The sequence below is a fragment of the Cygnus olor genome, chromosome 3 (assembly GCF_009769625.2).
Source record: "Cygnus olor isolate bCygOlo1 chromosome 3, bCygOlo1.pri.v2, whole genome shotgun sequence".
Classification (NCBI taxonomy): Eukaryota; Metazoa; Chordata; class Aves; order Anseriformes; family Anatidae; genus Cygnus; species Cygnus olor.
In genome coordinates this window covers 82311261-82337468 of record NC_049171.1, presented here as the reverse complement: position 1 = coordinate 82337468, position 26208 = coordinate 82311261, and the positions used below count along the sequence as shown (strand labels likewise).

Here is a 26208-nt window from a genome sequence, read left to right as displayed (position 1 = left end):
TTGCAATATTCTGTTTTGTACAGAACCCAGATTAATCCCTTTCTACCACTTTTGCATTGCCTAGAAAACAGCTATGCATAAAAAAAAGTCTTATTGATCTTTGTTGAAACGAGGCTGTACTTTGTTCTATTTTACTTTACCTTCTTATCGAGTAGCCAACAATATCTTACAATTTCTTTCTTCAAGTTTCATTCCAAAGCCTTGCTTGTTGCCGCAGCCAAACTGAAGAGGACTGAAATAGCCTGGATCATTTGCAATAACATAATACTTTTTCTAAAAAGCAGGTATTAAAACTTTGCTACCACCAGAGCTTCAAAATGTAAAAGTATTTGTGATGGTCTGTAACATTTTTTTTCTGAACCATTGCAAATTAGCAAGTCTCTTAAGCACTCCATATTTCTAGCTTGAGCATTAAGCTCCTTAAGATTTTGCTTTCACAGTGGCAAAGTTTTTATATCTTTCTCCCACTCTGCTTTTTCCAATAATGCATATGTATTACAGCATAAATTGAGACAAAGTATTAACTAGGCTTTTATATATGATAATAAAGGATAAGGTACAAAGGTAAGGATATCATCTTACATTTCAATAGGTATATTCGATTATGAAGGTAGTGAATGGTAAGAGTATTTTTGACATGCCACTAAGTGACTTTCAGAAGCTGATTTTTTTTTTTAAGTAACAAAATTCCCCAGCTACAATGCAACAGTGATACACAGTACAAAATACCTTTCTAAAAATACAAAAAAAGATTCACGCTCCCACACCATTATATTGCTTGTCTCCTTTCACTTTCATTTCTTTTCAATTTCTAACACATTATTATTGAAGATTACAGAAGTACATTACTAAAACTTCCCTAATTTCAGAGTGGTTTATATTAAAACAGAATCTGTGTGTGTCTGTCTACCAAATGTTTTAGGTATCATTTGCATCTTTGGCAACTTCCAGACTATATTTTCCAGGTGCTTAGGTTCCTCTCAGCAAGTATTTAATTCTGTCCATTTTTACCCTTTTAGTTTCTGTGGTGATTTGCAACGCGAAGTTGGTATTCTGTGCCAGGTTCTCCCAGGCTGCTGGAAAGCCACATTTGTCTGACTCTCTAAACTGAGAAGCACCTCTGATGTTTTTTTAGGCAGCTATTTCTAACTGCTTCTTTTGTCAGTCCAAACTGATACACACAGCATGATGTTCTTTATGACCCAATTTAATAAAACTACTCGATTCCCAATTGTTCCACATTTCATTTGGCATTTAATTGCATCTGGCCCAACTCTACCTTAGAAGTAAATTAAAGTATTTGCACAAGCAGCTACAGGTCACAAAACACAACTGAGCTGGACCAGCAAGCCTCTGAAGTGGGACACACAACAAATTTCTTTCAACCTAGCTATGATAGTCGCCAATGTGCCTTAGCTTTCTTTCTCTACAGGACCATATGCACCCAAAGTCTAATCTCCTCCAACTAGAACAGCTGCTGACTTTTTATATTTATACAATGTTTAATAGGTTTGTTTATTTGCTTTTTTAAGTTAGGTACAAAGAAAAAAACACTCTGCTAAGATGAAGAAACGGAACAAGCAAAAGTTAGTTATGTTCCATGAAAAATAAATATATATATATGCATGCCTATTTGTGCCATATTTGTGCCATATTCTATGTTCCTTGAGACTTCATCCAAATAAACTTAAGCCCATCTCCCTCACTGTAAGTACGTCTTTATGTTCTTTCACTGATGTAATCAAATATTTCCCTCAGCCATTTCTCAGCATACTATATTGACTTGGCTCTTTGCATGACAAAAAAAAGTGTTTAGATACACACCCTCTATTGTGAATGCAATGTTTTGGGTCTGTGTTTTTCTTTCTTCCTTTCGTTAATTTTTTTTCTAAATGAAAACCACTTCTGCTCCATGACTGTTAGCAGATGTTAATGTAGTTAATTATCGTGTTACTGCAGTATTGACTTCTTTTGTGCAGTGATTTTTTCTTTATCGGTGCAAGGAAGAGGGAAGGATACAACAGCTATTTTTCCCCTGGTATACGCTACTTATTATGCATCTTCACAGGACATCTGAGATGGATCTTGGCTTCAAATGAACTCTAGAATCAAAGCTACCCCCTGTAATTACTTCCACAATGGATTTATCTATGCTTCCTCCTGATTCAAATTCACACCAGGTTCAGAGCTCTGGCACTCCTGATAAATTTCATATAAATCTTAAGACTGAACAATTCATATTTTTACTGCCAAATAAGAACATCTCAATGGCAAGTCTCATTTCTTACTAAGCTTTCCTGCCGCTATTTAGCTGTATATGTCAAGACACCAAAATCACTAAGGTCCCAAGCATTTCTGTGTCCTCTGAATTTATATATTTCTATTTAGTTTCTTCCATAATAGGATTTACTATTACTGTGATGACATGTATGCACAATCTCATTACCACTGCATCTTACCTTTGCAAAATAGCTAACTGATTTAATGTGTTATATCGTATATATACCTACAGATAAAATAGGTCATGTTCTGTATTCATCTGAGAATAATGCAAAGTTTTGCATCAGAAAACACAGCCCACCTTCTATTCATGGTCAGGGAACTGAGCCGTTTCCATTAACATGAAGGAAATTTATCCTCATCAGCAGTAACATGAAAATAAAATGAGAAATTGTCATTTTGTACTCAATGTAACGCAGACCATCTCCTTGTCCCTAACTTCCTCCACATGAACAGCAACGTAGGAATGCAGGGAGTTGCTGCTGCTCAGAGGCAGGAGTGAGGTGACAGTGTCAAGCCCTCACACATCCTTTCATCACCTTCTTTGCACAATGTCTGCTTCAGCCCTGTATTCCTTGCATTAAATCACCTCATCTCTACAAGAAGATAAATTGTATGCATAAAGGTAAGTTTCCAGAAACCGTCTTATTCCACATGACCAGTATAGAATTACACTTTTAAATGTGCCTGAAAATAGTCAAAGCCACAGCCATAAAATCACCCACACATATATGCTTTATCACTACTCTTCCTTACATAAGTTCACATTTTGACAGGAGTAGTTTATAAGGAATACTCTTGGCCATATCCTGAGCTTGGTTAAACTAGAGTGCAAACAAAATACCTTGGCTAATTGGTATTTTCACATTTTCTGTCATTGTGATTCACATCAGCACTTGATCCCTCATAATGCAGGCAGCCTAAAATATTCCTAGGGGTGCTTTTCAATGCCAAGTTTATTTTTGTTTTTCAGACACCACAATGTAGAGAAAAAGGTGAGGCCTGCTTTAAGGCGTAAGTAGGCCTGCTTTAAGTAGGTTTTACACAAAAGAACCTACATACTTTTTAAAAAGCCAAACATCTGGACACCACCAATCCAGCACCCTCCAAAAGAAAACAAAGCACAATTAGATCCAAGAAACATATTCAAACTTGAATTCCATATAGCTACTCATACTGGAAGAATCCCTTGCTCTTTTCACATAACTGAAGTCACCGAAACATACAATGTCCTTCATGACTGGTTCTAGCCATCTCCTCTGTGGGATGACTATAACACTGGTGCTAAGCCTCAGATCCAAGCAGAGCTGCATGGACCTTCAGCTACAAACTGTTCTTTCTCCCTTTCCCCAAAAGAGATCAGCAGGCAACCAAGAAAACACATCTTTAGCTGAGGTGCAAGCCAGGCTGCCCATCAGACCTCAGACTCCAGCAGAGGTTGCCCGAGAGATGCAGTCACCCAGCCCCATGACCAAAACCTGTTACTTCCAACGAAGCTCCAGACAAAGATCAAAGCATTAATCATAAGACTATCAAAACAACACTGCGGCAGCCCCGCATTCCAGTGACATTACTCACATTGCTCTGATTCCCATATCGCAGTGCTGGCACAGTAACATTAAAGCTGCTTATCAGCACTCAGCAGTTTTTCCATAATGAACTGCAGCCCATTTTCAAGCACTTTTTACGGTAGCTGGACTGGATTTTTGTACCTTTTTTTTCCCCCCTCTCTCCAGGCTTGAGTTTTCTAGGCAAAAAGAAGAGGAGCTTTTCCTCTAGGTGTTTAATGGCAACGCTCAGTAGAGTATGTGATCGTACATCACATGAAGGGATGTTCTTGGGCAGTTAGGAAGAGGCTACATTGTCCCGCCATCGGATAAAAGACGCATTTGTATTTCTGCTAAAAAACATCATCAGTGAAAGAGTAAACTGTAAATAGCCTTACATAATAGTTGCATGATAAGTGTTCTTCTCAGCATGCTGATAAATACAAATCCATATTGTGTAACATCACATGCATCAGAATACAAAAAAAAAACTTACAAAAGCATCTAAAAAGATCTACTCTGTCTCAGACACAAGCTTTCATTCTAGTTTTTCAAGTTTTCACATACTTATCTTTACTAAGACCTTTGTAGGAGCTTGCAGACAATGTACTGGAGCTGCAAGTGGGTGTAGATGACATTAGCACTCTGCAGCAGTGACATAAAGTGGCCTTTGTGAGAAGCAGGCTTGCATTCCATGGAAATCAGAGAGAGGCCATGAGCACGCAAGCATGGGATTGACTTCAGGTTTTGTTTTTATGGTAACTCAGATTTTTTGTTTGCTTCCCGTTTACAGCTAAAGTTAAGACATATGAAACTGTGAAAAGAAATTTAATGATAAATGGGCAGTTTGAAATAGATTCACACAGCAAATGCGTTACAGTCAGCCAACAGAGATTAGAAAGGGCATAGGTTTGTTTTGATAGAGTTTAATTACAGCCCGAGGTAGCTGATTGAACTCTTACTTTCAGTTTTCAGACCCTTCCTATCTGCTTTGCAATCACTGCAACTCAAATTAGTGCAAGGATAAACTCCTTTCACTTAACTGAGCCTATTAGCTCTTCTATTTCAGTTATGTGAATGTTTGGAAACATTTTTCATTTCCCACCATGACACTGTCTTGACGTTAGCAAATATCATTCATTGCCACATCCTGAAGTAAAAGAGCCAACCCTTATTCATTCAGGTTCAGCTTGTGTCCTCCTGGGACCACAACATGAAACCTGTGGCTCCACTGCACATCAGGTAATCTAGAACTTGTAATTACTGTCACTGCAATTTCAAATACAGCTGTCCTCATCAAAAAAGAAAGATCTGCTGCCTTAATTACAAAATGCCCATAAATTTGTTCACACCACATTCTTCGCCATTGTATCAAATTCAATTCAAAATACTGTACTGTACTTATTTCTCACATAAATCAAAATAAAAATATTAATTAGAGGCAAAGTTAGAAAAGCTTTTTTTTTTTGGCAAGCTGTATTCTTTGTTTCTCCCCCTAAAATTCAAACAGGACTATTTTTTTAATTGATACATTCATATTTACAATTCCAGTTGTTGGTTTCCATCTACATTTCACATTGAAGAAGCTTTAGTTCATATGGATCACTGTGAAAACCAAATGGCACACAGCCAAACTATAATGTTGTGCCAAAGTAGGCCAGTCATCTGCATAGAACTTGCTGTCATTAAAATCAATGACTGAAGCATTATGGAATATTTTATGTTATTCTAGTTATAAATGCAAAACCAACATTGCAGTCACTGCACAGCAAGATGAGATTTTGTGCTCCAGGCAAGAAGCTAACATATCCACACACACACACACACACTTTTATATATATATATACACACACACACATATATATAAAGCATTCTTTATAATTCCTTATTTCTATGTTTATTTCTAAAAGCCTGATTGTAATCACCACATTGATGCATGTGATGCATGCAATTAAAACACAACAATTTTCCAAAACAATATTTACATTGCCAGGAAATTATTTCTGTAATTGTTGCTATGCAGACAGGTTTAAATAAAAAGACTTTCCTGCTCTTACAGCAATGACAGCCAGCTTGTGGGAATATAAATGTTCAGTTTAATTTCCCTTTTCCTTGCACGGTAGTTATTATTTGTGTATTCCTGATAATTTTCAACTTATAAATATATTTTATAAAAAACAGAAGACCAACCAAAAATAGAGATGAAGTGTTATCATGTCATTTCCAATTCCCTCATTTCAAGCTACTCTGCATGAACTGAAAGGTGTAATTGTCCTCTGCCTGTAAAGACAGCTGGCATATACATGCAAATGAGGGTCACAGTAATTTCCATAAGAGACAGAACTACTGTTGCATTGGACAGCGGTCCCTTCACAATAACAGTATAACTGTTGGTGGGATAAGAGAAAAAAAAAATACTTCAATAACAGGTAAATCAAAAATTTGTAAGGAAAGATGAAGAAGCTTGTTTCCTAGAAAATAAGGTTTTAAAAGTAACTGTCCATTAAATTTACCAAAAAAAATATTTTTCCTCATAGCAACACCACAAAGCTGAGTCTAATTACTGGTGACGCAATTTAATTTAATTTGCACTTTGTTTGTAAGTTGTATATATATATTGATAGTAAAAAAAAAAAAGTGGGTTTTACACACCAAAAGCTTGAAAGTAGAGATCACCTCCAGTTGCAAAACTTTAAATAGGAATGTTTGAAATTAAATCTAAGTAAATGGATGGAAGGAATTTAAAACACAAAAAGGATTCAGCTCTCTTTGGAGAGGGCTGGCTCCCCTGAGAGGGGAGGCTTTTTGTGTGACGTTGGGGATTTCTATTCAAGACAACTGAAAACTGAAAGTATTCTTGTGATTTTAATTGACAAATGTTTTACCTGAGTATTTTGAACTCATGGAGTTTGTTGCTGTGAAAAAAGCCACTAATTCTAATTTCTGTTTCCAGGCAGGTTCATTCACTAGTAATATTTTGATGTCAAGTAGAGCATAACATGTACAGAGAAAGTGAATGCAAGTGACTACAAGTTATATATATATTTTTTAATCTGTATTATAAGATAGTCTTCTCATAATGAATAGTTGTTGATAGCTCAATTGTTTTCTTGTATGCGATTTTTAAATCATGTAATTGTTCCCTTCATAAATGATACTAATTTGTTTATTTTTCATAAAAGCACAAAAAGATTCTCACTATTTTTTGCAAATAGCTCTGATACATATGTAGTTACTGTGTTCACACATCTAGAACAGACCCATTCAAAACAAACCTGGACAGTGATTATTGATTCAGCTGCTTTAATCTTACAACTGATATTTGCATTGAATATGTATTCTTAGCATTACAGTTTTCTTAAGTGAAAAATTAATGGAATATGTTGTTGAATTTCCTGTGTATACATACTTCATATTTGACAGATGTGACAGAGGCCTCTTCTATTTGTCAATGCCTTAGCTTTTACAAAAAAAATGCAGATAGAGAAAAGAGAGGAAAAACAAAAGCAAGCAAATGAACAATAACAAAAAACCCACAGTGCAGGACAACAATCTATGCACAGTATTTCATTTTTAGACTACATTTCTAGGCCTTTTTGACAGGATGCAAGCTGCCTAACAGACAAGGTAAAAGAATGCTTTCCTGAATGAGTCACATGATGCAGCCTGAACAGCAGCCAGCCAGAACTACCAAAATCTACTCTACACTGTTTCCCTTCTCTTTTCCATTTTATGCTGCCTTTTGAAGCCATTAACATTTTTTTTTCTCCTCCTTTTTCTCTTCTGAAGGGGAAATTGGTTCTTTTCTGTAGTGGTGTTCATCTGTGCTTGCATGTCTTTTTCCTTTTTGTACTAAGTGAAACCTCATCATTGCCTCAGTCTAATACCAGATGCAGCTCCCAAATATTTACAGCATATCAGAATTATTACAGTATATCTTGTGCCTAGCACAAGAAAAGCCTGAACAGGCTCACAGTTACAAAAAGCTTCATCTCCGAAAGACTCATTTAAGCAGAGAGCTAGTCTGCTTCAAATAATGCATCTCTTAGCATTTTTCAACAAGAACACTTTTAAGGCATCCAGCCTTTTTCAACAGGATGCAGACAAAGAAGAGTAAAAAGAAAAACTTCAAAGAGTTAGGCACTTCCTTTACTGGCTGACACTGAATACAGAAAAGCTATTCTCATTAATAAAATGTGAATGTGGTTGTAAGGTTAGGCCTTCCATTTTAAAACTGTCAGTTCAAGTAAAGACAACAGTACATGCAAAGGACTGAATTCAAGTATTTTAAATATATTTCAAAGACTCTCTCTCTCAAAAAAAAAAACGTAATACATGTCACTCACCTGAAAAGACATTGGGAAATGTCTCTGCAGAAGCCTGCACCCCTGAGGACTTTCTTGAATGAGTCAAAGGCACTCTTTCTGTTTGAAATTTCTCTCTAAACCCCTTGTGCTCCAAGTAGCCCACAGAGCCCACCTTCTGTGTTATTTCATATTTGTGATTAGATACCTCTTCTGTCCAGTCTGCTGAACGGCTAAACAAACCTGCCAAACTAGCAGACCTCTGCTTCTTGATTGGGACTTTTTCCTTTTTGTGGAAAGACTCCTGCCTCCTTGTAAAAAGCGGGCTCTGGGATGGGGAGGGAGAAGGTGAATGGTTGGGAGAACTCAGTTGCCTAGTTGTAGTTTTGATGTAACAAGGATTAATTAGATAGGGCTTAAAGCATCGGGAACCAAGCATCGGGCTGCCTGCTGTCCCCTCAGAGGACAAAATGCCATCTTTCATTTCTGTAGATAAACCATTATGCAGGTCCTCTTGACTGTCTGACAGAGTATGTTTCCCTTCCTGAGTCTCAGCAGCATGATCATGGCCTGCATCTGAAATACCATCCTCTGTTACTGAACCTTGCAAATCAATAGCCTGCACTTCAGCAATTTTAGTCTCAGAATCTGCTACTGAGGTTGGAGAACGTAGCGTGAAGCTGTGGGTTTCAGACCCATTTTCTACCGCAGTTCTGTTTAAATCATCTTCTAGTTCACCAGCTACAGCGTCCACTCCAGCAGCGAGCTGTTCCTGTTCCTCGATCAATAGCTTACATTCTTGTTTTTCAAATAAGCCGTTACCAGGAGAGCCTGTTCCATTTACCGCTTCTTTCAGTTCACGTTCAGTTGCACAGGAGACGGGAACATTTTCCGCAATTTCAGATACTGCTGGAAAAGCCTTCACAGTGTCTGGGCTACTCTCTTTGTCAGTGGTGGTTATTGAAAGAAACCGTTCAAAATCCAAGGGGGCTGCTTGAGAATTAGCCATGTGTCGGCCCATTGTTTTGGTGACAAGGTCCTCAGTTCCAACGTTAATTGCCCCCTGCTGCTGCTGCAGTCTAATAGCTTGCTGGATATCAGAAAGCAAATCCTCTTGTTCTGTGGCTGAATGGAAACTGTATATATCCGTATCGGAGCCAGAGCTGGTCCTTTGTCCATCCTGTGTCTCTGCAGCAGCTGGGACGGTTTCATTTCTGATTTCAAAATGTTCAGCATCTGTGTCTGAGAGGCCCCCTTCATCTGCAGAGATGCTTATATCTGGAGTTTTAGTAACAATTGAATGAGTACTGTCCAGCTCTCCAGTCTGCAAGGCCTGGCTTTCCAAAACATCCTCCCTTGAACTACTATTCCCATCTTTAGCCTTGGACAGATTTTTTCTGATCCTCAAATTTGAAAATACTGAGGCCCTTGAGTCCGACTTACTCTTCTTTTTAGCAGATTCACTTCCTTTTGCATGCTTCCCCAGTCCCCTTCTGCTTCCCGATACCTTCTTTGTGCCATCTGTATCCTTCGGCCCAGAGGCATCCTCTCCTCCTTCATGCACATCACCTGTATTTTTCCTTAGCTTCCCATCTTGATTCCCCATGATTTTTCGCAGTGCAACACCTTCGGTAATCAAGCCATGCTCCCGGTTTTCTTTCCTTTGGCCTGCCGGCAAGATCCCCTCTAGCAACCCAGGTTTGTTTTCAGGCGGTGGTGATGCAAGTGAAGCAAATGCTTGCTGTGCCTCTCTCCCATCTGCTAGAGCTGCCTTTTTGCATAATGTGCTGCTTGCACTGGGCTCCGCTGGGACATGCTCAGTACAGCACTGCGAGCTGCAGACAGCTCCTTCCAATGGCTGCTGCTCACAGAGCCGCCTGCTCTCTGGGCTTCTGCTGCACTCCTGTTTCTTTAGGAAAGATTCTGTGAAAAGTATCTCCTTTATAAAAGTCACTTCTTTTTTCCACGGTTTTTATTGCCTGCATTGCAAGCTCAGTGTGTCACCAAATCATTCAAATCATTTATAATTTCAGGACTTCAATGTTCACATTCCTGGAGGGGGAAGGAAAAAAAAGTTAAAGAAGGGTACTTTAATTATTCCACAATTGTTCAAATGAATAAACTAATAACTTTGGAAAGAGAAATATTATAATTATTCAATAATTTATAAGGTGCTTAAGCATATGCTACTTTGACAGATGACACAGTACCTCTGGTGATTTACATGTTTACTTTTTAAAGGCCACCAAAACATGATAAATAATTTTAAAAGGAGAATCACTCTGAAAGTAGATAGAATAAAGATAATAAACAAAGAGTTCTTTCCACAGTTTTAAAGAGTTGCACTTAAAATTCAATGCATCGTGGTAATTACATTATAAAAAGCCTCCCACAATTTGTATTCCGAGAAGGTACATATACTATTATTCCCAGGAGATTCAACTCATCAATATTAAAACACACCACCATTGTTTTCCCTGGTAAGAACATCTGGCATGAAACAAGAAAAAAACAAACAAAAAAATAGAACTATTCAAATGCAACTAAGGAAAAGGATACAGTAAAGCATTCCTCCATTTCACCCTATATATTTAATAATTGATTTAAACACAGCTGCTTGCTAACTATTTTGGAACCTTGTGCAACAATTGTTTCTTTTCCTCCATTTTTGGTTTAGATGTAGAAGCATCCATACCTCATAGCTACGTTTCCTGAACTTCCAGACAGGTACTCGCTTCCCCTTTTAAAATTTAGATTTAAAATAACTCCAATAGAAACCAAAGAGCAAAAGCATACTGAATCACCAAGTTGGATCAGTTCAGTATTGTGATTCACATCCAGCCAAAAATCTGATATCTCTCTCTAAACTGCCTGGTCTACTTGGTTCATTTTCTGTGAAGGAAATTCCTCACACTTCTGAACCCCTTTAGCAGCAATTTCCCTTTCACTTAAAATAATACATTATTCCAGAGAAATGCATCCTACTGGTTTACTTAATTATTACTTCTGATATCATTCTCTACCTCTGAGAGGTTTCACTTGCTTTTCTCTGCCTTAATACATATTTAATAATAAGAAAAAAATATCACTCACACTTTAAAAAATATGCGAGCACACCCCACCCCCCATGCACTTTCCCCCCCCCCCCCAAAGTCTACCAAATAGCTTTACAAATTTGGGCTGTTGTCATTGTTAAATAATAACTGTTAATTCAGCTGGGAAAGAAGAGCACTGTCAATAATACACATAACTAAATCATTCTGAACCATCATAATTTTTTCCTTGTGCTTTTTGTTCACTAACTGCTCTGATGCAAGTCCTGTCCTGAAGGGCCTGTGGCTTAGGCACCAGAAGTATTTCCATCCACATGAACTCAAAAGTTTTAAGCACATCACATGACTTTGTACATTCAGTGTTTTTTCTACTTTTCACTTATCTAATGACAGAATTCATCTACTTTTTTTTCTTCTTCTTTTTTCAATTTTATAATTTAGTAAAAAAAAAAAAATATAAGTATACTAACAAGAGCTAGTGAAGCAAAATCTGCAAGAACAGCATTAGGTCATTTTGCCTTTTGTCTCCACTGCTGCCTTTGTTTTCTGTTACCTTAATTAGTTATCTTAATTTAGATTGTTATCTTAGTTTCTAATTTGTTGTAGTATTTAAACTTGTATGACATTATTACATACTTGAAAAAGGCTTTCAAAAGCTCAAATAATCTACTCCATCTGAAGATACACACTAAGAATTACCTAAGGCACAATTGGAAGGAGCCACAATAGTAGAATACTACCTTTACTTGAGAGGGATTTTTACTTGTTAGAGACCTGACAAGAACGAAACATTTGTACAACTGAAGTATTGTAGCCTCCAACCCCATCTAAAACCTCTCAGCCCACTAAAAACTTCCCAAAATAAACATAGTACAGAAGTAAAATAAAGATACTGTGGATTGAATGTGTAAAGGAAACGCAGATTTACTGAGGCGTTCTAAAGCATTCCTCACTCTTTTCTTCTCCAGAAACTCAGTCTCAAAACACTCCCATTACTACTAATGATAATTCACCAGCAGTAATCATACTGTCAATTACACTGCAAAATCAAGCCATCAACAAAGCTAGGGTAATAACACAGTCAAGTGAAGACTGATCTTTGTTTTTTAATTAGACACTAGAAACTTATCTCTCTACAAATGCATCATGTACTTGCACTACTTCCTAGCTTTCATACAGCACATCCTGATGAGCAATTTTATTTGTTTTTAAAAATGTACAGATAAGGATATTACCTGAGTTTACGCGTGTCATAAAAAAATAGAGAGAGAGATATTTTTAATTTATGACTGTAAACCTAAAAGAAAAAGAACTATAAGAAATATATAGTGGATATATATATATAACCACTTTCTGAATGTGGTATCCTAAACAAACGTAAACTCCAGCTAGTATTTCTGATCAATATGGGGAAATAGTATCACTAAAATGAATTTACTTATGTGAAAAGCTTTGTACGTGAACATCAAAGAATTTGCTGTTTAACATACAGAAGACATACAAGGCATTTACAGTTACTCTAAAGTGGCAGTGATAGACACAAACAGCATTTGCTGAGAAGTACAAACAGTTAACATTAACCAAATATAAAAACTAATTAAATATTTTAAGTGCTTAGCTTCTGACAAGAAACATAATATTATTAAAGACAGCAGCAACCAGAGCATTTTGGCATCTGTATAAGCTTCATTTGAAAAACTAAGAATGCATTCAACAGTATACACCAAAGAACAAAAGCAAACAAACAAAAACCCCTTTCAATAGAAAGTAAATGGGGAAATGAGCTTGCTTGTTTGTTTGTTTTCCCAAGGCTCAAGAAGGATACTTCATTTTTAGGAGTAACTATAACTTGTTCTTAGCTTGTTATAGACAACAGGCAACTTCGGCTGGTCCTGGAGCCTGTCTACCTCATTTAATATAACATGCCAGTGACCAGTCAAAAGTTCAAGAGGAGATCCCAGGCATAAACCTGAGATTCCCCTCACCCCTTAGTCTTCTGTAAAGGTCAGGAGATGCTAACAGCAGCACGCAGAGGAGGTTTAAAACTTACAGTTCAAGACACATCATCCTTGCATTCTCAGATACTTCCACATTAACACATTCCTCTCAGAAAAGGAAACAGCTATTGGAGACTGGAATTACTTTTAACAACAGGACAGCCCCCTGGATGCCCCAAGCACTACCAGCCAGCCCTGGCCTGGGCTCAGGTGGAGGGGAAAGGAAGGGGAGGGGAGTGCAGGGCAGGGCAGGGCAGGGCAGGGCAGGGCTGGGCTGGGCTGGGCTGGGCTGCCAGCAGCACCGATTGCCCCCACCTGGGTGCAAGCCTGGGCTCTCCTGGATCACAACCAGGTCAAGGTGGTTCCTCGGGATGGCAAAACCCATGGGGCCTGGGACCACAGAAGAAGATTTCCTCACAGATTTCTCACAAAAAGCCTTGGGTGGCCCAGCACAAACACAGGCTGCTTAGGGAGGCAGAGAGGTACCTGAGGGAGCGCACCCTGTGGAGATAGAGCTTGCCGGGGCTGTGTGTCTGCCAGTGTTGGGAGCTCTTTCCATTTTTACCGTAATTTATCAGCTGTGATATTTTGTTTTGCCATTGTAGTAGTTGTTAAGCAAGTATTTTTAATTACACTCCAATAAATCAAAGGTAAACACCCTGTTATTGCTGTTGACCTACAAACAGCACTGCTGTGGTCCTGCCTTTGGGACAGTGTCAGGCTTCACAGGTGTGATCCCAGGAGAAGGAAACCACAGGCCAACCCCTCCACGAGCTCACCGCCACTGGCTGGGCCATGTTCATGTGTACATACAGGGTCTGTGGCCCCCTCCCCTGCTGTGGAGACTCAGCAGCTGAGGCAGGGGGAGGCCACTGCAGCCCAGGGCGGGTGCTCTGACAGGAGTAAGCCACAGCATGGCAGCCTGGGCAAAGGCCTGCTGGAGGCAGCTCCATCCTTTTCCCGAGGCCGCAGGCAAGGCCTGGGCTGCTACTGGCAGACCTTCCACCTCTCCTCTGACTAGAAAAGGATGGAGGTAGCAGGCTGAGGACGAGGTGGCCATGATGAGAGCCTCAGCACAGTGCTGCAGGGCCCAGGCCCCATGGTGGGGCTCCAGCATGGCTAGCATGCCAGCAAGCAGGGAGGTGGGCTCCACGCCACTGGCATCGTGGTGCCTCCAGCCTCCCCTCCCCTTGTTCTGGAAAGGTTATCTTCCCAGGAGGCATTAATTACCATTACATGCTCCCTTACACTGCCAAAGTAGTGTTCTGTGCTAGTACAGTTGAAAATGATTTCCTGCTCCCCCTGCCACCACCTCCTTCAGCTGTAGTCAGAATTGTCTTTTATGACTTGACAGACTTGAGCAGGCTTACTTCCCCTCTCCTACTGGCAAGCACTGAAGACCGAGTCAGGAGATGAGGAAATGCAATGTGGGTTATGAGACCACAGTGGCTAGGGATGAAGTTGGTCCTGCCATTGCCTCATTTAGTGGATATAAGGTTCTGCTTTTTCTCTTATTTTCTTTTTTTTCTTTTCTTTTAATATACATCTGAGCAGTATGAAACCAGGCCTCATGCATTGCATTTATATTAAGTAGAGGCCATCCAGCTGATGAGAAATCTGCTTTACCTATTGAAAGGTTCCTTTTATAAGGAGCTTGAATTGAATAAGCAGAGATCAAATGGAAGTGTTTGTCTTGCCTAGGAGCTTTTATTAGGTGCATGAGAAAATGTCGAGTACGTTTTTCAAATGCCTGCTACAACGTGCTCAACTTTCTCCTGCATAATTTCTAGGTAGCAGGAACTAACATTTCAAATTAACATATCTGAAAAGACAGGATCTCCAGCAATGTAATGCTTGCCAAATATTATGCTGCAGTTTGCACACTGCTTAGGAGCCAAAATTTTTGTGAAGCATTGAACCTCCTGGATTTCTCACCTAAATGCAATAAAGTATTTGTGCATAGTGAAACAGATTTTTTTTGTTGTTGTTGTTATGATCAGCTTGACACAGCAAAAAGCATGCACGTTTGAACAAGCTATTTTATTGTTTTCCCCTAACATTTTAATATCTTTACTGCTGCTTTATTGTAAAATATACTTTTTAGCATATGAGCTATACAGAACCTTCCACAGTTACTTAGAGAGGAAGGGTTAGCTGAACAGCTGCGCACAAAACCCTGCCAGCATTTCAGCAATGTATGCATTGCAGGTCAGGGTCAGGTCACAGAAGCAGTCTCTGAAAATCTAGGCTTTTGCAGATACTGCAACCAGGGACTCCTGTATTTGGAGCACAAGACACTACACTAATATTGCAACCAAAGCCAAGCAGCAGGGAAGTGTGAAGGTCTATTTTGTTCCCCAATATATATCGTAGTCTGAAAATAGAGATATCTGGTGGCACGGCTCCCACTTTTCCTTGCACAAAGTTCATTTCAGTCAAATTTTATATTAAATGCAGATAGCTAGCAGTTGTTTGCTCATATCTGTGCTTATCTGCTAGCCTGGTCAGCTGATCCTTTTTTTTTTTTTTTTTCTTCATGATGTAGCCTACACTGTTGCATTTAATTTGCTTTGTGTATGAGTCTCTACTATTTAAACAGCTGTAAAATACAGTCAAAAGTCAAAGTTATAAATTTTATTTTCTAAGAGAGTTAAATTTATGCAATAAGTGTGTTTCTTCAGACCTCTTAATAGCTTTTGAACACAGTAGGAAACTTCAACCAGGTTTTTAAAATGAAGATCATTAAATTCCTACAAAATTCACACCCGGATTCAGCATTTGGGTGGAAGGAGGGAAAGATAAGCAGGACTGACTGTCAGTCGATCAAACAGAATTCACATAGTTTTAAGATTACCTACCACAAGCAAGGATTTCATAGAGAAAAATGAGAGCAGAGGAGAAGGGATTTATTGTCCTAGAGCACAGAGAAAGGAACAAAGAATATAAATCTGTAGGAAACTGGGCCTCCTCATTTTCATTCCTTAGAGAAGAACATATTCTGTTAAATCAAGCAGAAAATTATGCATTGTCTTTTTGGTTTTGTTGTACTACTCCCAGAGTACTTAATGACAGGGTTGAAAAATGTGGACTTTGATCATATCAGTGGACATTTTTGCCTACAGAGAGCCTAAAATGCCGTGAAACAATGGTGAATTTTGAGCCTGGTCTGTTTCTGCAGGAGGCAAGGGATTAAGTTAAGTACTTAGGGCTCCAATTTTATCTTTTCCACTAAAACAAGTATTTACTAGTCTAAAGGCAAATTTGACAAAGATGAAGTTTGTCCTAGGATTCTTCTCTCTGTTTTTAAAGATATCAGCCAGTGCCTTTTCTTTCTTTTTTTTTTTTTTTTTTTCAGTTACGCGGAGATATTACTTCATCAGTTTTTCACCCATTTCTTTTAGATGTCAGTTCCTGTTCTGTTCCAGACATATGCATACGTACGTGCATGTGCAGAGTTTGGGTCAAATAAAAAAGGAAGATATAGATCACCTTTCCATTCTTTTTATAACAGCAACCATCCTGCTCTCAATTGCAATAAATACATTCTCCCTAGAGAGAAAAAACCTGGGGCAAGTTTACTTCTTAAACCACCTGCAGTAGTTTACAGAATGGGACAGTTTTGAGGTTAAGGCAATAGTTTTGTACAGATTTGTGGCAATGTCTCAAATACACTTAACAATTAGAATGTATTTTGGATAGTCTTTCCATAATCAGATTTGGGATTAAATGAATCCAACCTGGTGTGATACAGCAAAATGTCCCTTTCGTAGGCCTTGGCTTACTTCATTATAGAATATTAGCAAGGTGAATAGTACTCATACTAATGAACAAATGTGAATATCTCCATCTGCTTAAGAGTTCATAGGATGACAGCCTTTGCAGCTGGAATGACTGAAGCATACTGAAATTAAAATCGTCAGCCAGTATCCAACACTGAAAAAAAAATAAACACTAAGGAGCCAAAAATGAAAAGAGCTCTGAGAAGACCAAAGGAAAGCTGAAGTAGCATGTACCACGTATGTATCACATGGTTTTACTGTGATCCTTTGTTGTCACATGATGATCAGCAAGAGTCACCCATACAGGGATTCGTGATTGCTGCTTTCAAATTTCTGCCTTTTTTGTATCTTCATAGTACATCTTAAAGTGAAATTGCTATAGCAGTTATAATAATTCAAGTTCATCCCTTAAACAGAGGTCAGGGGAAGACACTGCAGAGAATAATCAGGATAAATGCAGTGTCTGGCATAAGTGTTGTTGATGCACAGGGGATGGTGTTCTCCAGTTTAAGGATTGATTGGTTGAGTAGTGGCCTCGCCTCAGGGGAATGCTTGCCTTGTACACACATGCATAGCCTTAGTTGGCCCACTACTTTTGTCTTAGGGCCTTATATACTTTCATAATAGGTGAAAGAGAGACCAGGGACGTGAGAGGAATTTATGAATCCTGATTCAAGGCCTTGAGAGCTATTCTTTCTGGGCATCCTATGTAGAAAAAAGACTAGCTGTGGAACTATTTTGCACACCTAATTTCCTGGATTGAATCATTTCTACTAGCTCTTTCCACCAAGTTCCTATACAAAAGACACAGGCAGACCAGCATTATGATTATCCCTTAAAGTACCCCAGAACTGGATTTAGTCAGTGGTCCAATTAATTTGATTTGTATTCAAGTATTTTGTCATTTGCCAGTTCTATTGACTGCAACATAGTAAAGCAACTAGCGTGGGGCACAGCAGTGGTGAATCAGCCACAGCATCACATGGCATCAGCCAGGCTATGAATCCACTCAACTACAGTACTTGCTAATTTGCAACAGCCCTGGCCGCCTGACTGGACTGAACTAGTTCAGGTGGGACTTGTCTACCCTAAGACAAGTACAGCTGCAATGTGCACACAAAACTGGATTCAAAGCTTATGTTTTATATGCTTGGTTAATGCTTATTACGATGGACCCAGCCTAATTAGCACAGTGAATTCCTACTGTTTTTGTAGTTAACACGGCTTTCCTATTGCCAGCTGAACAGTTATTATAATAAGCCGAGTTCTGATGCTGATTATCTCTGTAAAGCAAATACACTACAGATGAACAGCTAGCAATCTATTTGACTAGAGTAAGACAAAAAAGTAATGGTGCTGAATAATCCAGATGCCCAGATGAAGTCAGGAAATACAATTAGGATGATGATGTTTTTGTGTCAAAAGAGTTATGCCACACATAGAGGCCACCATTGAACTACAACTTTTATATGGCTGGTTACCTACAGCAAATAGTGTGAGCCAGTTAGGAAAGAAAAGTCTCTCTCATGAGCAATAGAAGTTAAAATTTTGCCAGGTTACTGTACCTGCTCACTATACCTACTCCCAATCTCTTGTATCCTTATACCTTTCTTACTCAATTCAATATCTGCATTGTACCTAGTATCTAGTCTGCTAATAACAACTGTCCTGCTGAACTTCTTGTTCTGAACAACTCTCCTTTGCATTAATCTCCACCACTGTATCCAAGAATTTTTGGTGTGATACTCATCTTGTTGCATGATTTCTCTGAGGTCATCTGAGGACCAAGAATGTTTTCAATATGTCAGGTGACTTGCTTCTGGCTACAAAACAGAATCTCTTTCCTTCTCCTGTAGTTTTTTATCTTCATTCATTTCTTCATCTGAAATTGTTGATCATTTCAAAGACCTATATTAGTTTGCCACTTTCTAATTCAGCTTCCTCTTCAGTGCCATTTCTTCCTTCTGTTCTCATCCCGTGTGTGTTATTTTTCTACCCTTAAATGGTGTATCATCACATAACTCTCTTTTTATCTTTTAATCCAAGACCTTTACTGTACCAAAATTCACATCTTTGGCTATCGTGGAAGGAGGAACATCCGTCTCTTAAGAGATAGCTGGTAATGAGTGGAAGCACACAGTGCTAAACATCACTTTACTGTGGGTAAGGAGTATATTGAAATTATCTCATAGGTCTGCAGCTTGGATGTTATCATTTCTTTTCCTTTTTCCTCCTGTGTCCTGACTCTCAGTTAACACTATTAATCATTAATGCCCATATCTTTCAAGTATTGGCAAGACATGAATGACCATCTAAAGACATTCTGTACTCATCAACTATTTTATCTGCAATTCTTAGAAAACTTCCTTTAGCAGCAGATTCATTTCACCTTTGTGGGAACCCTGAGTTGGGTTCCATTATTCTGTGTCACAATCCAAACAGATCTGGTCAAAAATGGTTTTATCTCAGCAGCCTGTCACTCGTGAGGTCCTTCAGGGATCAATACTGGGCCCCAAGATGTTCAAAGTCTTCATAAGTGTTCTGGATAATAGGATTGGAAGCACCCTCACCAAGTTTGCTCATGACAGTAAACTGGATGGTGAGGTGGGCACATCAGAAGGAAGAACCATTTTACAGGATAGGCTGGAAGACAGGACAGGCAAGCAAGAACTGTATGAATTTTAACAAAGGAAGTGCAAAGGTCCTGCAACTGTAATGACATAGCCAAATTTCCCAGTGCACTCTAAGATCTGTGTCATTGGGGAGCAGCCTTGTCTAAAGCGATCTGGAGGTCCTGGTGGACAACAAGCTGAACATAAGTCAGCAGGGGACTGCTGTAACAGCAAAGGCAAACTGGATCCTGGGCTGCATCCATGTGGGAATTACTGGCAGAGACAGAGATGTGAACATCCGACCCTACTCTGCGCTTGCACCTGGAGTACTATGTCCAGTTCTGATCCCCACAATTCAGAAAAGATGCAAAAAGACTGAAGAAGGTCCAAATAAGGGCCACAATGATGATCAAAGGGCTGAGAACCAGCCCTATAAGGAAATACTGAAGGAGTTAAAGGAGTTAGGTTGTTTCACCCAGGAGAAGAGCTGGCTTGGGGGGACCTAACCACAATAGTCCAGTGCTTAAAGGAGGGCACTGGACAGGGGCTCTCTCTTCATATGGAGCCACATGGAAAAGACAAGGGGCAGTGTATACAATTTGCACTGGGAGAGGTTTCTTCTTGACTTATTACAGTAAGAACAATCAATCACTAGAAAAACCTCCCAGGGATGTGGTAGAATCCCCAGCATGGGAGGTTTTCGAGATCTGTTTGGACAGGATGCTAGATAATCTCATCTATGCTCCTTTTTCACACGAAAGGTTGGACCTGATGATCTTTGGAGGTTCCTTCCAACCTCGGCTGTTCTATGATTCTATGAAAAACATAAAGGAAAGAATTAAATATTTGCCTCCCTATCTTTTTATAGATAATTTTCACTGGGAAAACATACAGAAAAGAGATTAAAAACAATTACATTTAACTACTGCAATCTTCAATTCTGAGAAAAGATGGCAAACAGTTTGGAGAGTTATAATTCAGACAGTGTTTGCATCATGTCTCAAGGTCTTAATTTCTCTTAAAACATTTGAGTTTAAAATGTCACAGTCTAGAGCACTTTAGGAAATTTGTTCCGGAGCCTTAAGTAATACCAAAGCATTGATTTATGCAACAGTTGGCAAGCAAACTTTCCAGCTAATGTTTTATTATGCTCTGTCCCCACCCTTGCCAATGTCGTCATATTAAGAGCTTACATAAAATTATTTAGAAAATTGAGCAAGTCCTTCCCAACATTGAATCTGGTCAGCCTCACTCAAATAACGAGATATGTAATTACTATTTCACTTATGTTCAGAGAAGATCAAGTAAACACAATTGAAATGCTCAGCAGAAGTCCTAAATTTAGCCTAAAGAGGTCAAAATGGCAGTTTGTCTTCTTTATACATGTTCATAAAAAAAAAAAAAAAAAAAAAAAAAAGTTGAATTATGCCTTTACAGGGCTTTTTTCCTATTTGGTACATAATGTACTCAGCAGTAAGGAAAATACACCACCTGGGGAAAAAAGATCAAATGTTCAATTTACAAAATTCTTTTGGTCATTTCTGAGCCAGTGTAATATTTCTTGGGGCATTATTACAGGAAATTTTAGCTTTACTAAAGTAGTGTTAGGCTAATTTAGTGTAGCCTAAAGTAAAAGGAGACTCATGACTTTTAAATGTGTTATTCATTGACATGTGATGCTTTATTTATTTGCCTCCATGTCAGAAATCTTCCAATATTCACAGCTACTGAAATACTTCAGGATGTTTCATCTTTTTCAAAAAAATGGGGGGGTGGGGTGGGGTTAGAATTTGGATTGGTTGTACGTGCAGTTCAACACCATGCCTCTAACTGTGATCAGTACAGACAAAGGTGCAAGAAACACCATGGAGGTAAGAAATGGGAACGTTTATTCCTGAAGTCTGTCATCCAGATTAATGTATGCCCTGAGACGTGAGGTTCTGTTTGTTTGATTGATTGATTTTTACACCACTAAACAATCTTGTGCTGTAATTCAGGGTGTTCTCACTATCATGTTAGCTGCATTTTGCCCTCATAGGCACATCAGTCAAAGCTGGGACCAGTTGTAATAAATGTTGAGCAAAGCGCTATAAGAGCACTGTTCCTACCACAGAAAGCTTACAGTTTAAGTAGACTCACATGGATAACCTCATTAACTCAATTACATTTGGTGACTTCCCCCTGCCTTTCACTGCTTTTGTTTTTTGCATGACATTGCAGTGAAAAGGCATTTCATGTACAAACATCAGTAATCATTACTTCTAAAAATGATGAGCTCAGGCAATATTCTTTACACAAAAAAGACAGACAGCCTAGTTTAGTAAAATTCAGTGGTCTTATATACATATATACAGTACAATACTAGGAAGTGTAAAGGTGGGAAGGGAAAGAGCAATAAATCTGGCAGCAATTTCAAAGCAAAAGGCAAGAAGCTTCAGAAAGGAAAGCTGTGGATAGAATATAGGGCATACATATCACACGTGGTATAAACACAAAACAAAAAGCTCATTCACACCACAGTATTGTAAGGAAGTGAAGGAAGGTAAAGGAAGAATTAGAGAAGGAAAATTGAAGTCAAATAGCAGATCAGTGTTTTCCGTAATACATCATCATTGCCTTGACTCTCTAGTTCCTGGGTGACTTGACGATGGGCCTAGATGTTAGCCTCACACCTTCCTTCCTTTGAAATACATCAAGCCTCAATGACTGTAGAGGAAAGAGCATGACACCTTTGCTGCCTTGTGGATACCAAAGTGCTGGACTTTTCTTTTTCTTTTCCTACTCTATTGCAGGAACATATTATTATTTGTGTTGAAATACTAAGCTTTATTTTCAACCCTTACTGTTGCTGCTTTTGTGGCAAGAGCCTTTATCCATATTCAAATCTGAAGACAACTCTGGTCACAGGATCTATACCGATGATAAGCCTTAATCTGGATCAAGGACTCACTGTGCACAAAGCACTCTGTAAGGATAGCAGAAGACGAGGATTTTTTGTTTGCCTTTTTTTTTTTTTTTTTTTTTTTAAACCTAGGGCATAGAGTAAGGAGAACTGCAGATGAGCAGTGTTGAGGAATATTAGCAAATACACTCATTCGCATCATGTCAGGTAAGTATCTTACATCGGGCTAAGAAACAAGGAAGAGAAAGTTTGACTGCATGTATGCAGACAATACATCCTGCTCTTATCTGTTCTACTTCACTGAGTTTACTGTTATTCACTCCCATTATGGACTATTTGTGACGCTATTATTCTTCTTCCAGTATCATTGTCAATATCTGATTAGAAATAAGCTTCTTCTGTCCCCCCTAACTCAATACGAATCCAAAATATCTTAAATACCACAATAGGGTTCTAAGCAGCCCAACATTTGTGTGAAACTTGCATCATTGGCAGCCTAGCATTTCCCCCTCTGATGTGAAAGTCCAGCTGTGTCCTAGAGAGGAAGTCAGATGGCCTTGCTCTCAACCATGGTTCTCAAGGTTGGCAACACAAGCAGGAATTGGAAATAGTTTTAAGTAAACATATGTTTAGAAGTATGCAGGATCTAAGATTTTATAATAAATAGAAGTTGAATGATTGAGCTTTCCATGTATATGTATTTTAACATATATTTTTAATTCAACTCCTATAGTCGTCAGCAGTTACAGTTCCTTAAATTGACATAATCCCAAATAATTTATTAATGATGCCGCTTTTGTTGCCAACTAAAGCCTGAAACACATGGAAGATTTCAGAGAAGTCCTAGGGCAAAACCCACAGACAAGCCTTCTTTATTTATAAATATACATGTATCTTGGCACAGCTGCCTTGTTCCTTCAGTGAGGGTCTGCTCCAGTTGTGTCCTAGAACCCTTTATACTCTAGCTGGTGTAGCTTGAAACAAAGGGATCACGCCTGCTGATTTCAAAGGGAGGCATACAGAAAAAGGCAGAAGTATCTTGTTCCTGACCTAGAAAATTATTCTTAATGCAAATATTAACATGTAGCATATCTTACGTTTCAAAGAGATAGAATGTCAAGTTACTTTAAAATTCCTTTAATTATAGTGTATGCTGTGAGCTATTCATATTCATTGTTGATTATGTTTCATTCCACATTCTCTTCTATTATGAAAATAAGTGCAAAGGAAAGAGTGCCTTGAAATATTTATAATGGGTTTGTGTAAAGGCAGCTTTAGAGAACATCATTTTAAACTTCCCATTAAATGCTAGCCTGCAGGTAAAACTGCTGTACAACAGAGTAGAACATTGAAGAAATAAAGCTACAATGGAAAAGATAGAAAAAGCCCAGGCTGTTGCATGAAGCAGAGAAACACCCAGTTCAGAATGTAATAATTAATGTATTGGAGAGAAACTGACTCAACACAATGAAACTGTGCTACGTTATGTTCAGATGTGAAGACATCATCATAGAAAGTCTCAGTAAAAATTAAAAGTTTTGAGCATATAAACATTTGTTGACTTTATAGAGAACAAAGGATTCTATTCTTACTATGCTTCAAAATGCAAAAATAAGTTTGGTCCAGGTCAGAGGGGTGTATATTGGCAAAGTCTCTGCAAAAATCATTGGTGGGGGGTCTCAGTTCAGTAGGAGGTACTTTGAAAACTGCTGAATTTAAGGGTATTGTTGAGTTGTCATTTGATGGCTAAGACTGAGATACATACAACTTCAATAACTGGAATTGATTAAAAGACTATTTCAGAGCCATCTAAGATGTTATCGCACTATTTAAATGTATTTTTTGCCTAGCACATCTCAATTTCTGTTTTATAGAAGCATTTTTTCTAATGGCTACATGAAAGTGCTTTCAACTTCACTTTCTTCTTTTAAAACAATTTTTTTTTTTGGTAAAACCTTGAACAGAAGATACTCCTAAATTCTGTATTCTTGAGCACAAGCGGTTTCTACAAGCACACATGTAACCGGACTACGTGGTATTAGCTATCTCAACAGTTTGTGGCTTTTGTACACACTTTATACTGTTTCTGCTGCTTGAAGTATCCACAGAAACTGGGTTTATATTGTTACCTTATTTATCATCCCAAACCAGATAAAATGGGTCTGATGTACTAAGCCACCTACTTGGCTGGTTATTTTTAAATGCTAAGGGTATAGCTTCTTGTCTTTCTAAGATCACCCCCAATGACATCTGTAGACAACTCATACATCTGTATCAGTTAGAAATGATAAGAATCCATCTGAGGGAGATCAGTTGTAGATCTTGGAAGATTGAATAAGAACCGCTGTAACACCTCGTTATCTGTTATTTATTTATTTAACACACTCATCACGTTTTTCTTGGAGGACTTGTGTTTAAATCAAAATCCACATCCAGCATAGCTGGGGTGAGTACAAATTGCTTGACACTATACCAAGGCTATTTTGGAAGCATGATATAAGCATCCTTTGTGAAATGAATTGAGCGTTTATTTTTCTATCATCACGCCCACTGAAAGCATGCAGGAAAGAAAAGGAAAAAAAAAAAAAACTTTTGTGATGAAAGAAATGGAAAAAAATGGCAACAACAACAACAAAAAGCACATCCATTCAAGCAGGTAACCTGGGTCATATGAATATTAGTAAGTCAAGTGCTGCGCAGTCAGCCTGATGCCCCTGCCCTGTACTTCGTTAAGAACACATGTGCTGATGAAGCAGCAAACCTCCTGTGACTGCAGTGGAGGTATGGCATAGCTGCTTTTCTGTGCTGTTCTTCTCTCCTATATAAGCACGCACAGCAAGCAAGGCAGGGAAGAAAAGGGAGAGTGCAAAGGACTGCAGTTTTATTCTGTAGCCACTGCTTTGACAGATTTCCCCATAGCATTAGGGCTCAAAGCCACCATGGGGAGGGAGACAGCTAAGCAGCCACATTTGTTTTCACATAGCCCAGAGCATGCAAATAGCATTGGGTAACTTCACTGAACAACAAGGAAAGGTAGCTGGAGGTTAGGGCAGGGGAGCTACTGTTCCTAGCGCTGCTTCTTCAGTAAAGGAGCATCTTAACACCATATGCACCCTAACTACCTGGCATAGGCTCTCCAGGGCTTAGTTTGAAAAAAGAATTATTCCTAAGTGACAGATGAAGCTTAGATTACCCATATGAGCCTGTAAGTACGATCAACTTTTTTACAACAAGCTTTTCTGCTCTGGACTAGGAGCTTCATGAGCAGTTACTCAGTTACATATTTTCTGCTGTTTTTAGACCTTTCAATTTCTCTGAAAGTATGTGCATATGTCAATGTGTTATGTCTGAAATATGTTTAGCTACACTAGCACTCTTGGAGGTAAAACGCATACGTATGTCTGCAGCTGCTCTTAGTCCAGCCATATCTGACCGGTACACTTTTCAGTCTTTGATGCCACCCTTACAAGACATCGAATCAGTCTAATTCACATGTGCACAGAGTTCAATTCCTCTCTTTCATTCTTCATTGCTATAAATGCCCTTTACTCTTACACACAGCTGGTTACAGCATGGCATTCCTTCTCTTTAGAGAGTGAAAAACCTCTTAAGAACAGAAGGCCATTCAGAACTGCTCCCTGGGGTGGCTATAAGCTAAAACCCCAAATTCTGCCTTCTTTCCTGTGAGACAATTCCAATATAATCCCAGAAGAGTTTCGGATACTGCCAGCAGT

The 26208-nt window shown here is 38.7% G+C and overlaps 1 protein-coding gene across 4 annotated transcripts in view; it reads right to left on the bottom strand.

The window, feature by feature from the left end:
• FMN2 (formin 2) overlaps nucleotides 1-26208 on the bottom strand; it is a 199117-nt gene that overhangs the window by 151694 nt on the left and 21215 nt on the right. For 3 of the 4 annotated variants that reach the window (XM_040551864.1, XM_040551867.1, XM_040551866.1), the window contains exons 1-2: nucleotides 13235-13429; nucleotides 8174-10183 (exon numbers count right to left, since the gene is read on the bottom strand). In XM_040551864.1, the coding sequence (XP_040407798.1) occupies nucleotides 8174-9737 (1564 nt within the window). In that variant the 5' untranslated portion in view covers nucleotides 9738-10183; nucleotides 13235-13429. Of the gene's footprint in view, nucleotides 1-8173; nucleotides 10184-13234; nucleotides 13430-26208 lie in introns of those variants that run through there. The other variant, XM_040551865.1, reaches the window with a different exon arrangement.